Below are 16,926 nucleotides of genomic sequence, written 5' to 3'. Positions count from 1 at the left end.
GCGTCTGCCCCAGAATGCCACACCCCCTCTGCAGCCTGACCACGCCTCCACTGCTGCTCCGCCCAGGGCATCGCTCCCCACCCGGCCCCATTGGCACTACGCCACTGCTCCCCTCAACATAGTGTTTTGTCCACACTGGGTCTGCAGCACCAAGAGTCATTTTGTTGGTGCTTGTAAGGAACTTTTTTGAAGGAAGGCAAACCCAGGGGAGATTGGGCATCTAGTGCTCAGTAGAATCTAAGCCAGTGTAGGAAAAATAGAAATATTTCTTTGGAGTCAAAAAGGTGGATTTAAAGTACTGAAGTTAAGAGCTGTTTCCAAGAAATCTCTTGAAATCTTGTATGCTGGATTTTGTTTAAATAGCCTCTAACAAAGCCTGAATAAAGCTAGAGCTTGCATTGGATTCTTGTGTTATTGAAATATGTTATATTCAAGAGTTATATCTGACTTTTGTTTTGCTGTTTATTTAGAAATATATGCTGCTTCTCCGTAAGGTTCCTTTCTCTACTTTAGACCCCAATCCTAAATATATTAAGCTCCCCTGGTTTTAGTCGAACCTTTTATATCTAAAACAGGTATATGTTAGCTAGAACACCTGTTTCCTCTTTTCTTGACCTGTTACAGTTGTCAGGGAAACTGAAGCTGTTTGACTTACAGGTTTTCTTCAATGCATGTGCTTTACGGCATATTATTAAGAATAAGCTTTCAATCTAGATCCGTGGTGGTGAACCTTTGGCACTCCAGATGTTATGGACTACAATTCCCATCAGCCCCTGCTAGCATGGCCAATTGGCCATGCTGGCAGGGGCTGATGGAATTGTAGCCCATAACATCTAGAGTGCCAAAGGTTTGCCACCACTGGTCTAGATATTGACCACAGTCTTTGTTTAATTATGGTTCCTGTGTGGCATTTCAACTTTATAGGACTTCTTACTAAGTTCATTGAATTTTTCACTTATTGAAATTGTCTGATAACAAATGGAGAAGTGTTATGGATGATCTAACATTTTTTGGTTGTTGAACTACAGACCCATAGGTTTGATGAATAGCTGCTTCACAGAAAAGGAATTGAACAAACAATCTGGGTGTTTACATCAGGAAATATTTCTGTAAGAGCTGTTCTAGTAAATGTCAGCACACTTCAAAACAATTTTACGATATTTATGTCTAATATTAATGTTATTACTAAAAATCTTCCCCAGGTTTGACATTTATCATAATGCCAATAGGAGATCTATAATCTCTGTAATTAAACTAGCTAGCTACTTGTTGCAATATTTCAGCACTTTCCCTGAAATCTTTGAACAGCGGAGTAGTCTGTCAGCTGTGAAAAACATTTAGATACAGCGACACACCTTGAATAGCCTTAAAAGATAACTTTTTAGCGTCCAAGTATTTGAACAAATTATTTTCTTTGCCACTTACAAAAGCGATTGTTCTATCTTTATCCACTCTTTTCAGTTCCCAGATTGATAGCCCCTTCTGTTCAGTAGCGTTCGTTGCCAGCGATATTTTGAAAGGGCCTTGTTTATATTCTCACTTTCCAAAAATTCAAGTTCTGGGGGCGTGCTCTTATGTGTCAGCAAAATAGAAGTATACACATTTTACACAGAGACAATCTCGTTGCCATTTCCTGAAGGAGAAAAGCACAAATACCAGCTGCTATTTTGATCTGACTGCTGCATTATGGGAATCTGCTTCTCCCTTGAAATGAAGGAAGAAATGGGCATCCTTAAATTGATAGACTGAGCTTTTTTTTCTTTGCAACTGAGTTTTAGGCAAGGCACATCTACTGTCCTTCCTCAGGGCCAAACTAATCATAATTTTGGGAGACCTGCCAGTGTCAGTTTTAATGGAAAGGCAGACAAAGGAGAGGGCTGAATGCAGCCCTAACACTGTGGAAACGGGGCGGGGGGGGGGATTAACCCTTTTTTTACAGGCCTGGGTTGTGATCCAACTCTATCCTTCTCCACCTGCTTTCTCACCTAAGGGAGAGAATGTGGTTCTCAGGCTGACACCTTTTTTTGAAAGACAGTGCAAATCTAACATGGTTTTTGTAATCCATAATTTGGAGGGGATGCAGCTGTGAAGGACAAGGAAAGCGGCTGCTATGAATTGTTTTTCAGGGATTTGTTTCGTTCTGATTCGGCTGTTTCGTTCAGTGATGCGGCTGGCCTCCACTAGGGCCAGGGCCTTTATGGCCCTCGCCCCTGCCTCGTGGAACGCTCTCCCTCCAACTCTCTGGGCCCTGTGGGATCTTGACGAGTTCCACAGGGTCTGTAAGACCGAGCTGTTTTACCCGGCCTTTGGAGAAGCTGGCCACTGATGGCGCCCCCTCCCTCCCTCCCTCTTTTACCGTCTTCGGCCCTTATTACATCTATGGGCCTTTCCATCTCACTCTCAAGAGGGGCTTTTTAGATTATCTGGATGCTATTTTATTTTATATTTTGTACGCTGTGTTTTAAATGGCCTTCATTGTTTTAATGTGTGGAGCCCATATTTATATTGTATTTATATTTAAATTATGAGGGCGCTCTAGTTGTTATGTTATACTATGTTGTTTTTGTTGTACACCACTCAGAGCACAACGGGAGTGGGCAGTATAAAAGTTTAATAAATAATAATAAATAATAATAATAATATGAAACATGAGGGTATAGCAAAAGGATGAAGACAAATTCAAGCTTGGGGGGGGCGGTGAAGTGTGTTCGGTAGTTGAAACAAACACCTTGCAGTTGAGTCCACAAGATGACTTTTTCACAGCCGAGGACAGAGCAGGGCAGAACGGAAACAGCTACAGCCGTTGCATGGCCTCTCGTCTGTAGCTCTGGCAGTATTCCAGGATGTGTTTATGACACATCACATAACGGCCACTGCTGCTTTGCCTATTGACTCTGGCAAAAGGTCCGAATACTTGGCAACACTGCCCATTTGCTTTGCTAAGCCATGCTGTTGACACCCAGACCAGCCTGGTATAACTGGTGGGGCCTTGGCTACTGCCCATTCCATCTCATATCCTCCCAATTGCTCCTTCCTTGTGCTGCATTTGCAGGGCCTGTACATATTGGAGATAGCATTGCCAGCTCTGGATTGGAAAATCGCTGAAGATTTTGTGAGGGGAACTTGGGGGAGGGCAGGTTTTGGGAGGAACCTCAGCAGGATTTAATGCCATAGAATCTACTTTCCCAAACAGCCGTTTTCTCCAGGGCAAATGATTTCTGCAGCCTGGAGATCTGTTACAGTTCCAGGAGATCTTCAGCCATCTCTTGGAGCTTGGCGATCCTATTTGGAAACCTGTATCAGGCGCAGTGAAAAATCTTAAGACGAGCAGATATTTTTTAACCTGATCACCCCCTAAATATGTTTCTGCATACTGTAACTTTCAAATAAACAATGAGGTAGATCCTGGCTGCTTTGCTGTTGCTGTAAGAGGGTGGTAGGGCAATCTCACCCAATCCCCCCCCCCCCACCTGTTGCTTCATTCCACATATTTTTTCCATATAAATCCCATGATCCCTGACATAGCTTTCTCCAGATTCAAATGGGGCCACTCCCTATTCTAGCATCAATCGGAAAAATAGCAGAATTGAATTATATATATATACAGGCCGGGTTATAAATAATTACTGACTTTCTATTGAGCAGTAGTTGAAGTGGGAACTCAATTATGAGAGAAGATTGGGGATCTGAGAGACCATTGGGCGCTGAATACAAATTAGGGTTAGATCGTTTATGTTTGTTTTTTGCTGTTGAAATTATGCAAATTGTTGGACAGGGGGCTATCATTGGTAACAAGTGTGCCGTTTATAAAGGACAGTGAAAGGCAGCTCCATAACTTTTGTCAAGTAAGTGTTTTGTCTTTCTTTAGGTTTTTCTGCAGGAATCTACGAACTTAGCCTTTTGATAACCTTAAGCGAAGATAACAAACAAAATGCCTCCCAGACCATCCTCTGGTGAACTGTGGGGCATCCACTTGATGCCCCCTAGAATTCTAGTAGAATGTCTTCTACCTAATGGTATGATAGTGACTTTAGAATGCCTCCGTGAGGCCACCTTGTTAAATATTAAACATGAACTCTTTAAAGAAGCTAGAAAATACCCTCTCTACCAGCTCCTTCAAGATGAGTCGTCTTACATTTTCGTAAGTGTTACCCAAGAAGCGGAAAGAGAAGAATTTTTCGATGAAACTCGGAGATTATGTGACCTGCGGCTCTTTCAGCCTTTTCTGAAAGTCATAGAGCCAGTCGGCAACAGAGAAGAAAAAATTCTGAATCGTGAAATTGGTAAGGCTTTCTGTATTCAGATACATTTGCAGGCAGGAGGGGCGGAGCTGAAGTGTAAAGGGAATTTCAGAGGTTTGGGACTTGGATTTAATGGTAGAAGATACTTCCCCTCACATGAGGAGGGATCTGTGTCTCACAGATTTTTCTACTTGACCTGGAGTCCATACTATTCCAGAAGGTCCCCTGCCCCCAGTGTGACTTTGGTGACACGGGGGGTTCAGAAAATGGGAAGCTTGATTCTGCCAGCAGAGACCACTCATGGGTCTTTGAACGCAGCCCGTTCCTTTCTTCAGGAAGGTGCTATTAGGATAAAAGCTTGCATTCACTGATACCATCCAGCTTAGGGTCTTAAATGTTGCTGAAACCAGTACACAAGTTAGTTGTTGGATCGTATTGCTTTTAGCTTCAGTGGCACCCAGATCAGTTTTTTTGCAGACAAATTATGCTCTGGTTCTGAAGTTGCAAGATGCAAGGATTCCTTTTCTCTGAAGAAATCAAGGGACCCTGGGGCTTCCTATGATTGGAAAGCAAAATGTGTATCTCCATTTAAATGAAGACTGCTTTGTTTAGAAATACTCCTTATTCCAATGGAGATCATGTACACATATATATATGTATAATTATTGTCTAATAAAGGGAGTGGTGGTGATATGATAAATGTACTTCAGTCAGGCTTTTTGGTGTTCATACAAAACAGAAAGGATTTCATCCAGCACAAATAACTGGGAAAGAATCTAGCAAGTTATAGTGTTAGGGTTATGATTGGTGCAATACAATGAAATATTCTGCAATTTGCACTTCAACATACATTTGCCAAATTTGGGCATTTTGTTGATGAGGAATGCGATCATTTGGTTTCTAGAATTCCATCTCGATGTAGTTTTGCACTAAGCAATTGGCCTTGCTGGCAGGGGCCTTGCTGGCAGGGGCTGATGGGATTTGTAGTCCATGAACATCTGGAGAGCCGCAGGTTGCAGACCCCTGCACTAAGGTCTGAGAGACCAAGTTTGAATACCTCTGCCCTGAAATCTTGCTGGGTGACCTTGTGCCATTAACACCCTTTCAGCCTAATCTACTTCACAGGGTTGTTGTGAGGCTAAAGTAGAGGAGAGGAGAATGATGTAAGCTACTTTGTGACACCATTGGGGAGAAAGGCAGGGTATAAATGAATTTTAAAGACTCATACTGTTGGCTAATAGCATTCAATAAACTGTATGCCTTGCTTGACATTTATTAGACGTTTGCTTTCTCTTTAGGTTTTGCTATTGGCATGCCTATCTGTGAATTTGACTTGGTTAAAGATCCGGAAGTTCAGGACTTCAGAAGGAACATTCTGAATGTGTGTAAAGAAGCAGTAGATCTTCGAGACGCTAACGCACCCCATAGTAGAGCACTATACGTCTGTCCCCCCAACATAGAATCAACGCCTGAATTGCCCAAGCATATATACAATAAACTAGATAAAGGTAAAAGAAGCATTTGATGTAACAGTTCGGTGCATTTGCCAAACTGTGTTTGATGAATGGGAAAGCGGTGAGAAATAAAAATGCTTCCAGCTTTAAAATGCACACTTCAGTCAGGATAATCTCAGTGTAAATGTAGGTTGGTTTAAAAAAAAAAGAATGCCGCTTCCTAGATGCGCTCACTTGTTTCTAATCGAGCAGTTACAATATTTTATTCAGGGGATCTGCACCGTCGTTAGGGGTTGCTTAATAAATCGCTAATGAAGCAGCATCAGCTGCTCAGAAGAAGCTGAGACTGTGTAGAGCACTAGGTCAGTCCAGGTCTCTACTGCCTCCCATCCCTTCGCCCTGCCATCTCAGCCTTGGTTTGATTAAGGAAATTGTAGATTTCACCTGGGGGTTTTTTGCCATTCCTGAAGATGCATAGGCGAATCAGAGCACAGAACTGTGCTTTAGGTCTTTTCATTCATCCCAGGAGGTTCTTGGTGGGGAGGGGAGGGGAGGGGCACACAACCTTCTCTTTTTATTGTTTGTTCTGGGAGTCCAGTTTGGCAAAGTATCTCCGACATATAAAGAGGGATGAGACCTATATGCACTATGAACTGGGCACTTGTTTAATCTTCAGCACACTAGATGTGTCCCTCTTTGACCTGGATAGCCCCAGGTTAGCTTAATCTCATCAGATCTAAGAAGCTAACCAGGGTCGGCCCTGGCTAGTATTTGGATGGGAAACCTCCTGGGAAAACCAGGGTCAAGCAGCGGAGGCAGACAATGGCAAACCACCTCTGCTCATCACTTGCCTTGAAAACCCTACAGCAGTGGTGGCGAACCTTTGGCACTCCAGATGTTATGGACTACAATTCCCATCAGCCCCCCCAATTGGCCATGCTGGCAGGGGCTGATGGGAATTGTAGTCCATAACATCTGGAGTGCCAAAGGTTCACCACCACGGCCCTACAGGGTTGTCAAAAGTCAGCTGCGACTTAAAGGCAAAAGAGGGGGGGGGATGTGGGTCTTTGCAAAGGGAAGGCCCAAATTTGTTTGTTGTTTCTGTGGTATTTTATTGGTGGCTGTTACACAGGTCAACGTGCAGCATGTCTTCAAGCAGTCCGTGATGAAACCTGACCTAGTTTCATCCATTTCAGGTCAAATAATAGTAGTTATCTGGGTAATAGTCTCTCCCAATAATGACAAGCAGAAATACACCTTGAAAATCAACCATGACTATGTGCCAGAGCAAGTAATCGCAGAAGCAATCAGGAAAAAGACCCGGAGTATGTTACTGTCGTCGGAGCAGCTAAAGCTTTGCGTTTTGGAATATCAGGGAAAGTACATTTTAAAAGTGTGTGGTTGTGATGAATACCTGCTAGAAAAACACCCCTTGAGTCAGTATAAGGTGAGTGGCCTCTTGTACACGTCATAATTTACTGGTAATTGAAATGTCAGCACAGTTCAAAGCTTGGAGGGAACATATTCGTATGAGAAATTAAACTGAGACGAGTCATATTTAGAAGATGAAGCAGTGATGCAGTCTTTCTTTTTAAATGGTTTGGTGGAGCTTCATGAGGAAAATAGAAGTATGTGGTATTTCTTCCCCTTTTTGCTGTGCTTTTTAAGTTATTGTTACCCGGGAAGAGATAATTTATTTCAATATTTTCCACATTTAGACTAGGTAGTAGCTTTTATATTTAAGGCATGCAAAGTAGAACTCAGAAGAGCCTTCCAATATTAAGTGGGGCCAAGTTCCAGGGCTGGAGGGAGGAATCGATTTGTGTTAGTGCCAGCACTGTTCCTTTGTGCAGTACTGCTCAAGGTTTTGTTCAGTGTGGGCTTGTGTATTTTGGTTTGTTCACAGTTTGCCTTCAGTAGGAAGAGGGTAACCAAGCCCTGTTTGTTAGAATTTTAAGAATGTAAGGCTGTAGTCCTAAATCACTTCTACTTAGAAATAAACCTCCTTGAATTCATTGGACTTTGCAACCCAATTCTTTGTGTGTTCACTTAGAAACAAATGATAAAACTCTTCTTTTTACAGCAGGGGAAGGGGGAACAAAGCAATGTTTTACGTGAAGGTTGTTGAACATGCAGTTACATTTTCCAAATCATAGTAATGTTAATTTTTGCCACGACTGATAATACAAAACCAGGTTGCCTATTATCTAGTATTTGCATCTGTAACATTCTGTTCCAGTAAATTATAGTTTGTATATAACCCTACCACACACACAACTTTTCCACCACTTCCTAGATTTTTAATTTTTTAAAAATTTCCATGGCATAAGATATTTCAAAAATAATGCAATAAAAGGCATCTTTCAATGCAGTGCAAACATAGACTAGTTGCCCACTATTCCAAGTAGAAGAAGACACCTTTGACCCTTAGTCAGAATTCCTACTAATGTAATTTTCTAGAATATTTCAAATCTTGAATACTAGCTTCAGTGTTTAAAAATGCATCCAAGTTGGTCCTGAGTAACACAAGTTAATTGCACTATTATATTCTTTGCACTTAAACAGTAACACTATAGCAGCTTTCATAGTTTTGCCTCCCAGGGGCGGGGTAGGGGAGGGAATACTGCAACTGAATTTTGTAAGTCGCCATCTGGACTTAGTTTTTAGCACTGTTTTATATTGTTTTAATGCAATTAATAAGATTTTATTGTGTCTCTTCTAAAAATGTTGTTGCCGCCCTGAGCCCCCTGGGGGAGGGCGGGATAAGAAATGTGAAAATAAAAAAATACAATAAAATTGCAAATAACTGTTTCCCTCCCCCCTTCTCCATTGCCGCTCTTTTCTGCAGTACATCCGAAGTTGTATCATGCTTGGTCGAATGCCCAACCTCATGCTGATGGCAAAGGAAAGCCTTTACACCCAGCTGCCCTTGGATAACTTTACGATGCCATCTTACTCCCGGCGTATCTCCACAGCGACGCCGTACATGAATGGTGAAGCTTCAGCCAAATCTCTCTGGGTTATTAACAGCAATCTCAGAATAAGAATTCTCTGTGCTACCTATGTAAATGTAAATATTCGAGACATTGACAAGGTAAAAACCAACTCTGTGTGCCTGAATATGATAAGCGTTTTGAGGCATGCTTGCAAGGAGTGATGCTTAATATGTAATCCTATTCCGTGGTATCCATCATGGAGGAGATGGTATCTACCATGGTATCTACCATGGAGGAAAGCCAGCACGGTGTAGTAGTTAAGAACAGGTGGATTCTAATCTGGAGAACCAGGTTTGATTCCCCACCCCTCCACCTGAGTGGTGGAGGCTTATCTGGTAAACCAGATGTGTTTCCACACTCCTATATTCCTGCTGGGTGACCTTAGGTCAGCCATAGCTCTCTCTGAACACTCTCAGCTCCACCTACCTCACAAGGTGTCTGTTATGGGGAGAGGAAGGGTAAGGAGCTTGTAAGCCACCGTGAGTCTCCTTACAGGATAGAAAGGTGGAGTATAAATCCAAACTCTCCTCCTCCTTCTTCCATAGCGCTGTGGTGTTTTAGCTCAAGATCACGTGAACTTGAACTTGGTGGTCCTGATGTAGATAAACTAGCAGACAACTTGTTAGTGGGCTTTCTAGTTCAGAGTTAGACACATCTGCCACTGAGATAATCCTTTCCTGATCATCCCAGTTCACAGCCTTAGGGCTGCCTTTGAGTGACTGTTTCTTAGTTACAGAATTGCCTTCCTCTAGATTTTGCTCATCTGATCAAGTGAACTTTGGGAGGTGGGGGGGTCTTGTATAAATGTTATTAGTTTTGAAATTGGACTTTGGTTTAATCTTCCTAGAAATTTTGAAACCTGACCACACTTCAGAAGTTCTGTGGAACCTTTTGAGTTCATGCCAGCTTTCAGTGATTGAGATTAAGCTGTTTTTAGATGGGTTTTCACTGTGTGTTCACTCCTAGTTCTCAAGTAGAATGGTCTACAAATGTAAATGCGGCTTGTTTTTCTGCTGGGTTAAAAGTATGAGCGATAGTTCTGTTGTGAGCTTGAGTACTTCTGGTGACCCCCATATATCACTTGTAGATTCTGCGAAATAAATGTTATGTCTGAGATATCAAAATCTTTTAGTCTAAATAAGTGCTGGCTAACATTCGTAGCCATTTGATATACTTGAAATAAATTGCTAAATCAACACTTGCTTTATAAAACCCTTCATTACAGAGTGTGCTTATATGTTTAAACATGCCATTTTCAGATCTATGTCCGAACTGGTATCTACCATGGAGGAGAACCTTTGTGTGATAATGTGAATACTCAGAGAGTACCTTGCTCTAATCCCAGGTAAACAATAGCATTAAACCAATGAAAAGAAACCTATTACATTTTGTATGTTTGGGCTCTTCTTTCCTTTCTGAATATTTTATTAACAGTGCATACCACACAGTAACTTGCAGTCAGATTCTGAATGCTTTGCACTAAAACTGCTTGTATATCCATCCTAGAGGTGATTATGGTATCCACTGCTATGAAAAAGAGTCACAGTTTTAAAATGGTTATTTTAGGATTATGGCATCTCACTTTGACGTGCATTGACCCACCATCAATGAGCAAATAGAATAGGGCTAGATTTAGTCTTGGCTATGTGAGCAACAAAAATGATGTGTTTTCATAGTATTTGTCCTTTCTTATCTAGTAAAAATTGATCTGTATTGTATAGCATATACTAAAGGAGGGGTATTCTAAACACAGCATGTATTTTAATTTTCTCCTCACCATTTAAAGCTGTGTTCTTTGTGTGTCATTTATTCTTTGTATTCTTTCTGTGTCATTTATAGAGTAGCCTATTCTAATAAATATTTAGAATTAATCCGCAAGAGAAGGGAGAGGGGATCATACCAACCCCCGTCCCACACAAACGCACACTGCAATCCTCTGCTCCAGGGGACTTTTAGTCTGTTCTGATTCCCTCAAAAATGCAAGGGGAAGAAGGGAAATTATTCACTTCCACCAATAGACGTCTGGTAGCATTCATCCCAGAGTTTACTAACAGCCAATCCAGATGAAGAGGAAACTGCAAGAGCTGGGAATGGCACAGTGAACATGACACCACACCCCTCCGAAGGAGTTTCGGGTGGTGCAGAGAGGAGGTGAAAACGAGAAATCTCCTGCAGCCCAAAAATTGCAGAAAAAGACTTATGCCACACTTTCGGGTGGTATAAGTCTCCAGCCACAGAGGGGGCGTTCCTAAGCTGAAACCCTGGTGGAAGCCAACTGACGTCAGCTCCACCTCAGAAAGCCACCAATCCACTTCCCACTGTTTGGGCATGCTCTCAGATGCCAGATGAGAACATAAGAAAGAGCCTACTGGATCACACCAGAGTCCATTTAGTCCAGCTCTCTGCTACTCGCAGTGGCCAACCAGGTGCCTTTGGGAGCTCACATGCAGGATGTGAAAGCAATGGCATTCTGCTGCTGCTCCTGCTGCCGAGCACCTGGTCTGCTATGGCATTTACAATCTCAGATCAAGATTGGTAGCCATAAATCGACTTCTCCATAAATCTGTCCAAGCCCCTTTTGAAGCTATCCAGGTTAGTGGCCATCACCACCTCCTGTGGCAGCATACTCCAAACACCAATCGCACGTTGCATGAAGAAATGTTTCCTTTTATTAGTCCTAATTCTTCCCCCCAGCATTTTCAATGAATGCCCCTGGTTCTAGTATTGTGAGAAAAGAGAAGAATTTCTCTCTGTCAACATTTCCCACCCCATGCATAATTTTATAGACTTCAATCATTTCCCCCCTCAGACGTTTCCTCTCCAAACTAACAAGTCCTCATGAGTGGCAGGCACTTCCAGTTTGATCACTGCGGAGCATCTTTGCTCTTTCTATCGGCATTGGTGCCGCTTGCCCCAGTGGGGCGGGGAAACGCACCAGTGCAGGCCCCTGCCACTACACAAGCTACCTGCCCCCCATCTGTATTGTGCCCTTTGTATCCTATGGTGTGAGCTCTTGTCCAGTTAGAAACCTAAAAATATTGGCTTCTGCAACAGGCAGAAGGCTGAATGCTGCTCCATCATAAGACTTAGCTTCTGCCTTTCCCCCCCCCCCCCCACAGGTGGAATGAATGGCTGCAGTATGAGATGCATATTCTTGATCTTCCACGTGCTGCTCGGCTTTGCCTTTCTATCTGCTCAGTTAAAGGTAGAAAGGGTGCAAAGGAGGTAAATCTAAAACCTTCCACTGTAAGAAAAAAACTTAAAAAGCGGGAGTGTTTGTAAATGATTCTCTAGACTGACCTACACATGTACTAGGGTGAGGTGGTAGAATGGATTGCATTACAGACTGTGGGAGGTAGTGTTAGATTTTTATTGCAGTCTCCTGTAAAAAGTCCCTGCAAATTAAAAATAGGTAGATGAGAGAGATAGATGCTAGCCTGGCCCTCCTCAGCCTATGGGAGCATTCTGCTACCAGGGAATTACCAGTATCTGAGAATTTTGACAAATTTAATCCTTTGCCTGCAGTACAGAGTGGTTTTTTCCCCATAGTTATACCTCATTGTCTCATTATGGGGAGGGACTATGACTCACTGTTACAGCAACTACTTCAGAGGAGTAGAATCAGAGGTGGGATCCAACCAGTTCTCACCACTTCTCTAGAAGTGGTTACTAATTTTTTCTGAGTGCCAAGAAGGGGTTACTAAAGCAACCTCCCTGCCCAATAGGGACTGGAGGTGCGTGTGTGCGGCGGCGCCACTGTTTGAATCCCACCACCATCGGAACCTGTTATTAAAATTTTTGGATCCCACCACTGAGTAGAATGTATTTGTTATGACTTAGTCAGGCTGGGCCCTTGTGGGGGATGACTGCCTCAGCTGGTCCCAGAGCAGCACTGCGGGAGGACCTGGTGAGCCCACAGTGGGGTGGCTGCCTTGAGGGGGCTTATCAGGCCTGCAAGCCAGCTGAGTCAACCCCTCCACTATCCTGATCTTAGCTGGCTTGCCAGACCAGACCAGATCAGGGGTGAGTGGGGGTTAGATCAGATGGCTCATGGGGCCCTTCAAGGGGCCTCATCTGGCCACAAGGCCACAAGGTTTGGCACCCCTGGTCTACTTGATGTGCAGAAGAACCCAAGTTCAATCCCCAGCATCTCCAGTTTAAAAGGATCAGGTAGTAGGTGATGCGAAAGACCTCAGTGGTTCTCAACCTGGGGGTCGGGACCCCTTTGGGGGTCGAACGACGCTTTCACAGGGGTCGCCTAAGACTCTCTACATCAGTGTTCTCCATCTGTAACATGGATAAATGTTAGGGTTGGGGGTCACCACAACATGAGGAACTGTATTAAAGGGTCGTGGCATTAGGAAGGTTGAGAACCACTGCTCTACCTGATCCCTGGAAAGGACAAGCAATACTGACTTGTGATAGACTGAGGGTCTGATTCAGTATAAGGCAACTTCGTGTCATTCAGTTGTCAGCGTAGACCAGATTTGTACTGACTTCTAAACTGTGGCCCATGTCTTAAAAGTTGCTTTGTGATCCATGCGTGAGTTTCTCTACAATGTGTCACACACCCCCTCTTCATTTTTTAAAAAAATGTGTAATACGCTCATTAATAGGTGAGACTAAACAGTGATTGTTTGCTCTTTTTAAGGAGCACTGCCCATTGGCGTGGGGGAACATTAACATGTTTGATTACACAGACACTCTTGTTTCTGGCAAAATGGCTCTCAATCTGTGGCCTGTACCTCATGGTCTGGAAGACCTCCTAAATCCCATTGGAGTTACTGGATCAAATCCAAATAAAGTGAGTGGCGTCTCAACTCCTAGCTTTTGTTTTCCTTTTCAGATTTGTTGTGTTACATCACAGTCTCTTAGTACATCGGAGTGGTTTTGTACACGCAAACGAGTCATAAATCCTGAGGTGTAACTTGCTTGAGTGTTTGTCATGATATTTGAGGGAATGTGGATAGGATTGCCACCTTTGGGTTGAGACATTTAGAAAGTGGAGCTAGGGGAAGGCAGAATTTGGGGAGGGGTCTAACAGAAGTATAATACCTCATAGTCCATCTTCCAAAGCAGCCATTTTCTCCAGAGGAGCTGATCTCTTCCCACTGGAGATCTGCTATATTTATAGGAACCACTTGGAGATTGGCAACCCTAAATATGGAAAATAATCATGTAGATGCATCCTTTTTCTTGTTTAATTTAAGGGCAGTGTTCTAAGGACTTTATTTCCCATATCCATTTAAAGCACATAACCATCCTTGTTCAAAACAATCCTATATCTAATGCTGAATTAAATGTTATGGCTTTTCTGGGCTGAGTGGCTGTGGTTTGGTAATTTTTGCTCCTAGAATTTTGCCCGCATCCATGGCCTAAGGTTCCAAAAAGTGCATGTTGTTAATTGGGAATGAGCATTCTGTCTCCTCAAGGTCACTGCTTGTAGAAAGATGGAGTCATCTTCATCAATTTCAATTGGCTGGGACTGGTTAGTTTGGAGAGTGTTTGAAAAGGTTTCATTTTAGAGGGGAGGGGTAAACCCTGTCATAGTCTAGAATATTCTGATTGAAATATGCCCTGATTGGCTATAATCAATTATCCCCTGTTGTGGCCAACTTATACCATAAATTAGTTCAATCAGTGTCAGCAATTACTTTCCTCTTTAGTTCTATGCTTTTGCCATCTACTCTGCCTGAAATTGTATTGGAACTTTGCACATGTACTGAAGTTATCTAGTGCCTTTTTGCCTCCAAGTATTTCTTTATGGAATGTAGACTTTAGCCTTTTGTTATCTCCTTTGTGTAACTGAATTGCACCATGATTGGTGCTTCACTGTTGTTGTTTTTAATCCTCTGTCTTACTACCTTTCTGTAATAAAATTTTAAAGCTCTGTTTTGGTTCTGGAGTTCTGGTTCACACAACCCATGGCTCAGTGTTGCTACTGCCCCAGAGGCCGGGTTAAATCTTTGACAAACACCTTACTATGCCATGCTTCTAAAAATACCAGCCATAGGTGTGGGCAAAATGTTTGGAGCAAAAACTACTAGATCATGGCTATGAAAGCCTTCGACAATACAATTTCAATGGGCATAATTTGAATAGTCAGTCTTTAGTATTTTAGATTGCTGTGATGTATTACTGATAGCAGACTGAGACATTTAAGCCCAAGGAAGGGGAGCATGTTTAGGTGCTGGATGCTGTTGTCACCTGTAAAGTAATGGTACAACCCAGAGGCCATTTGACCTCTTTTATCAACTGCTTATGAAAACTGGACCTGCAACTGACTTGGCTTTGAGCTCTCTTTTGCTCTAGGCCCAGGGCAGGCAGATAGAAAACAAAATTGCAAATGGAACTGGAGCACACTTTGTGATTCCCTGAATTAATGGGCAGCCGTGGTTAATGGTGTTTGTTATTCAGCTCTAAAACTGATTCCAAATGAAGGGGAAAACCTGGTTTTTCTTAGGCCATAAAGTAGTGACCAGTATTCAATTGTTCCTGTCCTCTAAAGATAACTATTATATGTTTCTGAAAATGCAGTTTTTGTTTTCTTAATTGAAACTTTGGTAATGTACAAGCACAAACTGCTTTAATTCTTCCACCTCCTCAGGAAACTCCATGCCTAGAGCTAGAATTTGATTGGTTTAGCAGCCCTGTAAAGTTTCCTGACATGTCAGTAATTGAAGAACATGCCAACTGGACTATCTCTCGAGAACTCGGCTATAACTATAATCCTGCTGCGCAGGTGAGCAGAACTTTACTTTTCTGCTTGTTTTGTGGAAAACATTAGAATATGTTTGCACATTCTTAAAATGCCTTATGGACAGATGACAATTGATGTATTAAGATCAGACTAAATTCTGTGGACAAGCAGATCTGTTTCGTTGTACAGCAGGGCTCAGGTTTAAGTAGAGCATTGACTGTAGAAGTTCTAGGAATTTAACATGGTTATTTTTAATAATCTTGGACATTAGGTTCTTTAAATATATATATACACACACACACACACACACACACACACATACATACATACACATACACATATATATACACATACATACATACATACATACATACATACATATACATACATACATACATATATATACATACATACATACGTATGTATGTATGTATGTATGTATGTATGTGTATATATATATATATATATATGTATGTATGTATGTATGTATGTATGTATGTATGTGTATATATATGTATGTATGTATGTATGTATGTATGTGTATATATATGTATGTATGTATGTATGTATGTATGTGTGTGTGTGTGTATATATATATATATAGTTATAGTTTCACACTTATATGTGCTATCTTTTGTCACCTTTGGGAAAAAATTTGCCTCTTGGGTTTATATGGGAATCTGCATTTTACCCTGTACATGTAACACTGGGACTATAGGGCTGGTTTCCTGCCCAAGCCAGCCACTTGTGGTGCCAAACAAATGTGGGAGGGGGTAGGTGTAGCTTGTGCTTGTTGGTTTGCTGTGTTACCACTTGGGGTCCAAGATGGGCTGCAGACACATTCTGAGGTGACCTATGTAATCTACCATACCAGGGAGCCAGGGTGGTGTAGTGGTTTAGAGCAGGTGGACTCTAATCTGGAGAACTGGGTTTGACTCCCACTCCTCCACATGAGTGGCAGACTCTTATCTGGTGAACCAGATGTGTTTCTGCATTCCTGCTGGGTTACTTTGGGCTAGTCACAGTTCGTTCAGAACCCTCTCAGCCCCACTACTCACAAGGTGTCTGTTGTGGGTAGAGGAAGGAAAAGGAGTTTGTAAGCTGCCTTGAGTCTGCTTTAAGAGAAAGGGTGGGGTATAAATCCAAACTTTTGTTCTTCTTCTATGAAGAAGAACACTTGAGCTGGCCCTGAGCGCCACAAATGTTACAGCAAAAGTCTGTTCTTTGGTACATAACCAGCATGGGCCTCCGATGCTGCTGAATGCAGAGGACTCTGTGCCATCACAGCAGCGTAGTGACCGTACAGCTGAAGCGTTCCCATGTCTTTTGCCAGATGAACCTGACAGGGTTCCAAGATCTGCTGGCAAGGTTTTGTTCGAAGTGCTGTCTTGCACTGCCAAGAATATATTTGTAGGAGCGAAGACTTCTCAGTTGTGACTTGAGAAATGGGGGGTTCACTTCCTCAGGAGGCCTAGAGCAGATTAGAGTCCAACGTTCTTTCTTGGTCTCATTTCAAAAAGAAATGAAAATAGTTT

At 42.4% G+C, this 16,926-nt stretch overlaps 1 protein-coding gene across 1 annotated transcript in view; it reads left to right on the top strand.

Moving 5' to 3' along the window:
- Positions 1 to 16,926, top strand: part of PIK3CA (phosphatidylinositol-4,5-bisphosphate 3-kinase catalytic subunit alpha) — a 45,729-nt gene that overhangs the window by 11,912 nt on the left and 16,891 nt on the right. The window contains 8 exon segments of the mRNA XM_048506712.1: positions 3,869 to 4,283; positions 5,540 to 5,749; positions 6,892 to 7,142; positions 8,544 to 8,789; positions 9,951 to 10,036; positions 11,811 to 11,916; positions 13,343 to 13,495; positions 15,299 to 15,433. Of these exon segments, the coding sequence (XP_048362669.1) occupies positions 3,932 to 4,283; positions 5,540 to 5,749; positions 6,892 to 7,142; positions 8,544 to 8,789; positions 9,951 to 10,036; positions 11,811 to 11,916; positions 13,343 to 13,495; positions 15,299 to 15,433 (1,539 nt within the window). The 5' untranslated portion in view covers positions 3,869 to 3,931.

Source organism: Sphaerodactylus townsendi, linkage group LG08 (assembly GCF_021028975.2).
Source record: "Sphaerodactylus townsendi isolate TG3544 linkage group LG08, MPM_Stown_v2.3, whole genome shotgun sequence".
NCBI classification, from domain to species: domain Eukaryota; kingdom Metazoa; phylum Chordata; class Lepidosauria; order Squamata; family Sphaerodactylidae; genus Sphaerodactylus; species Sphaerodactylus townsendi.
This window is presented reverse-complemented; position numbering and strand designations above follow the sequence as displayed.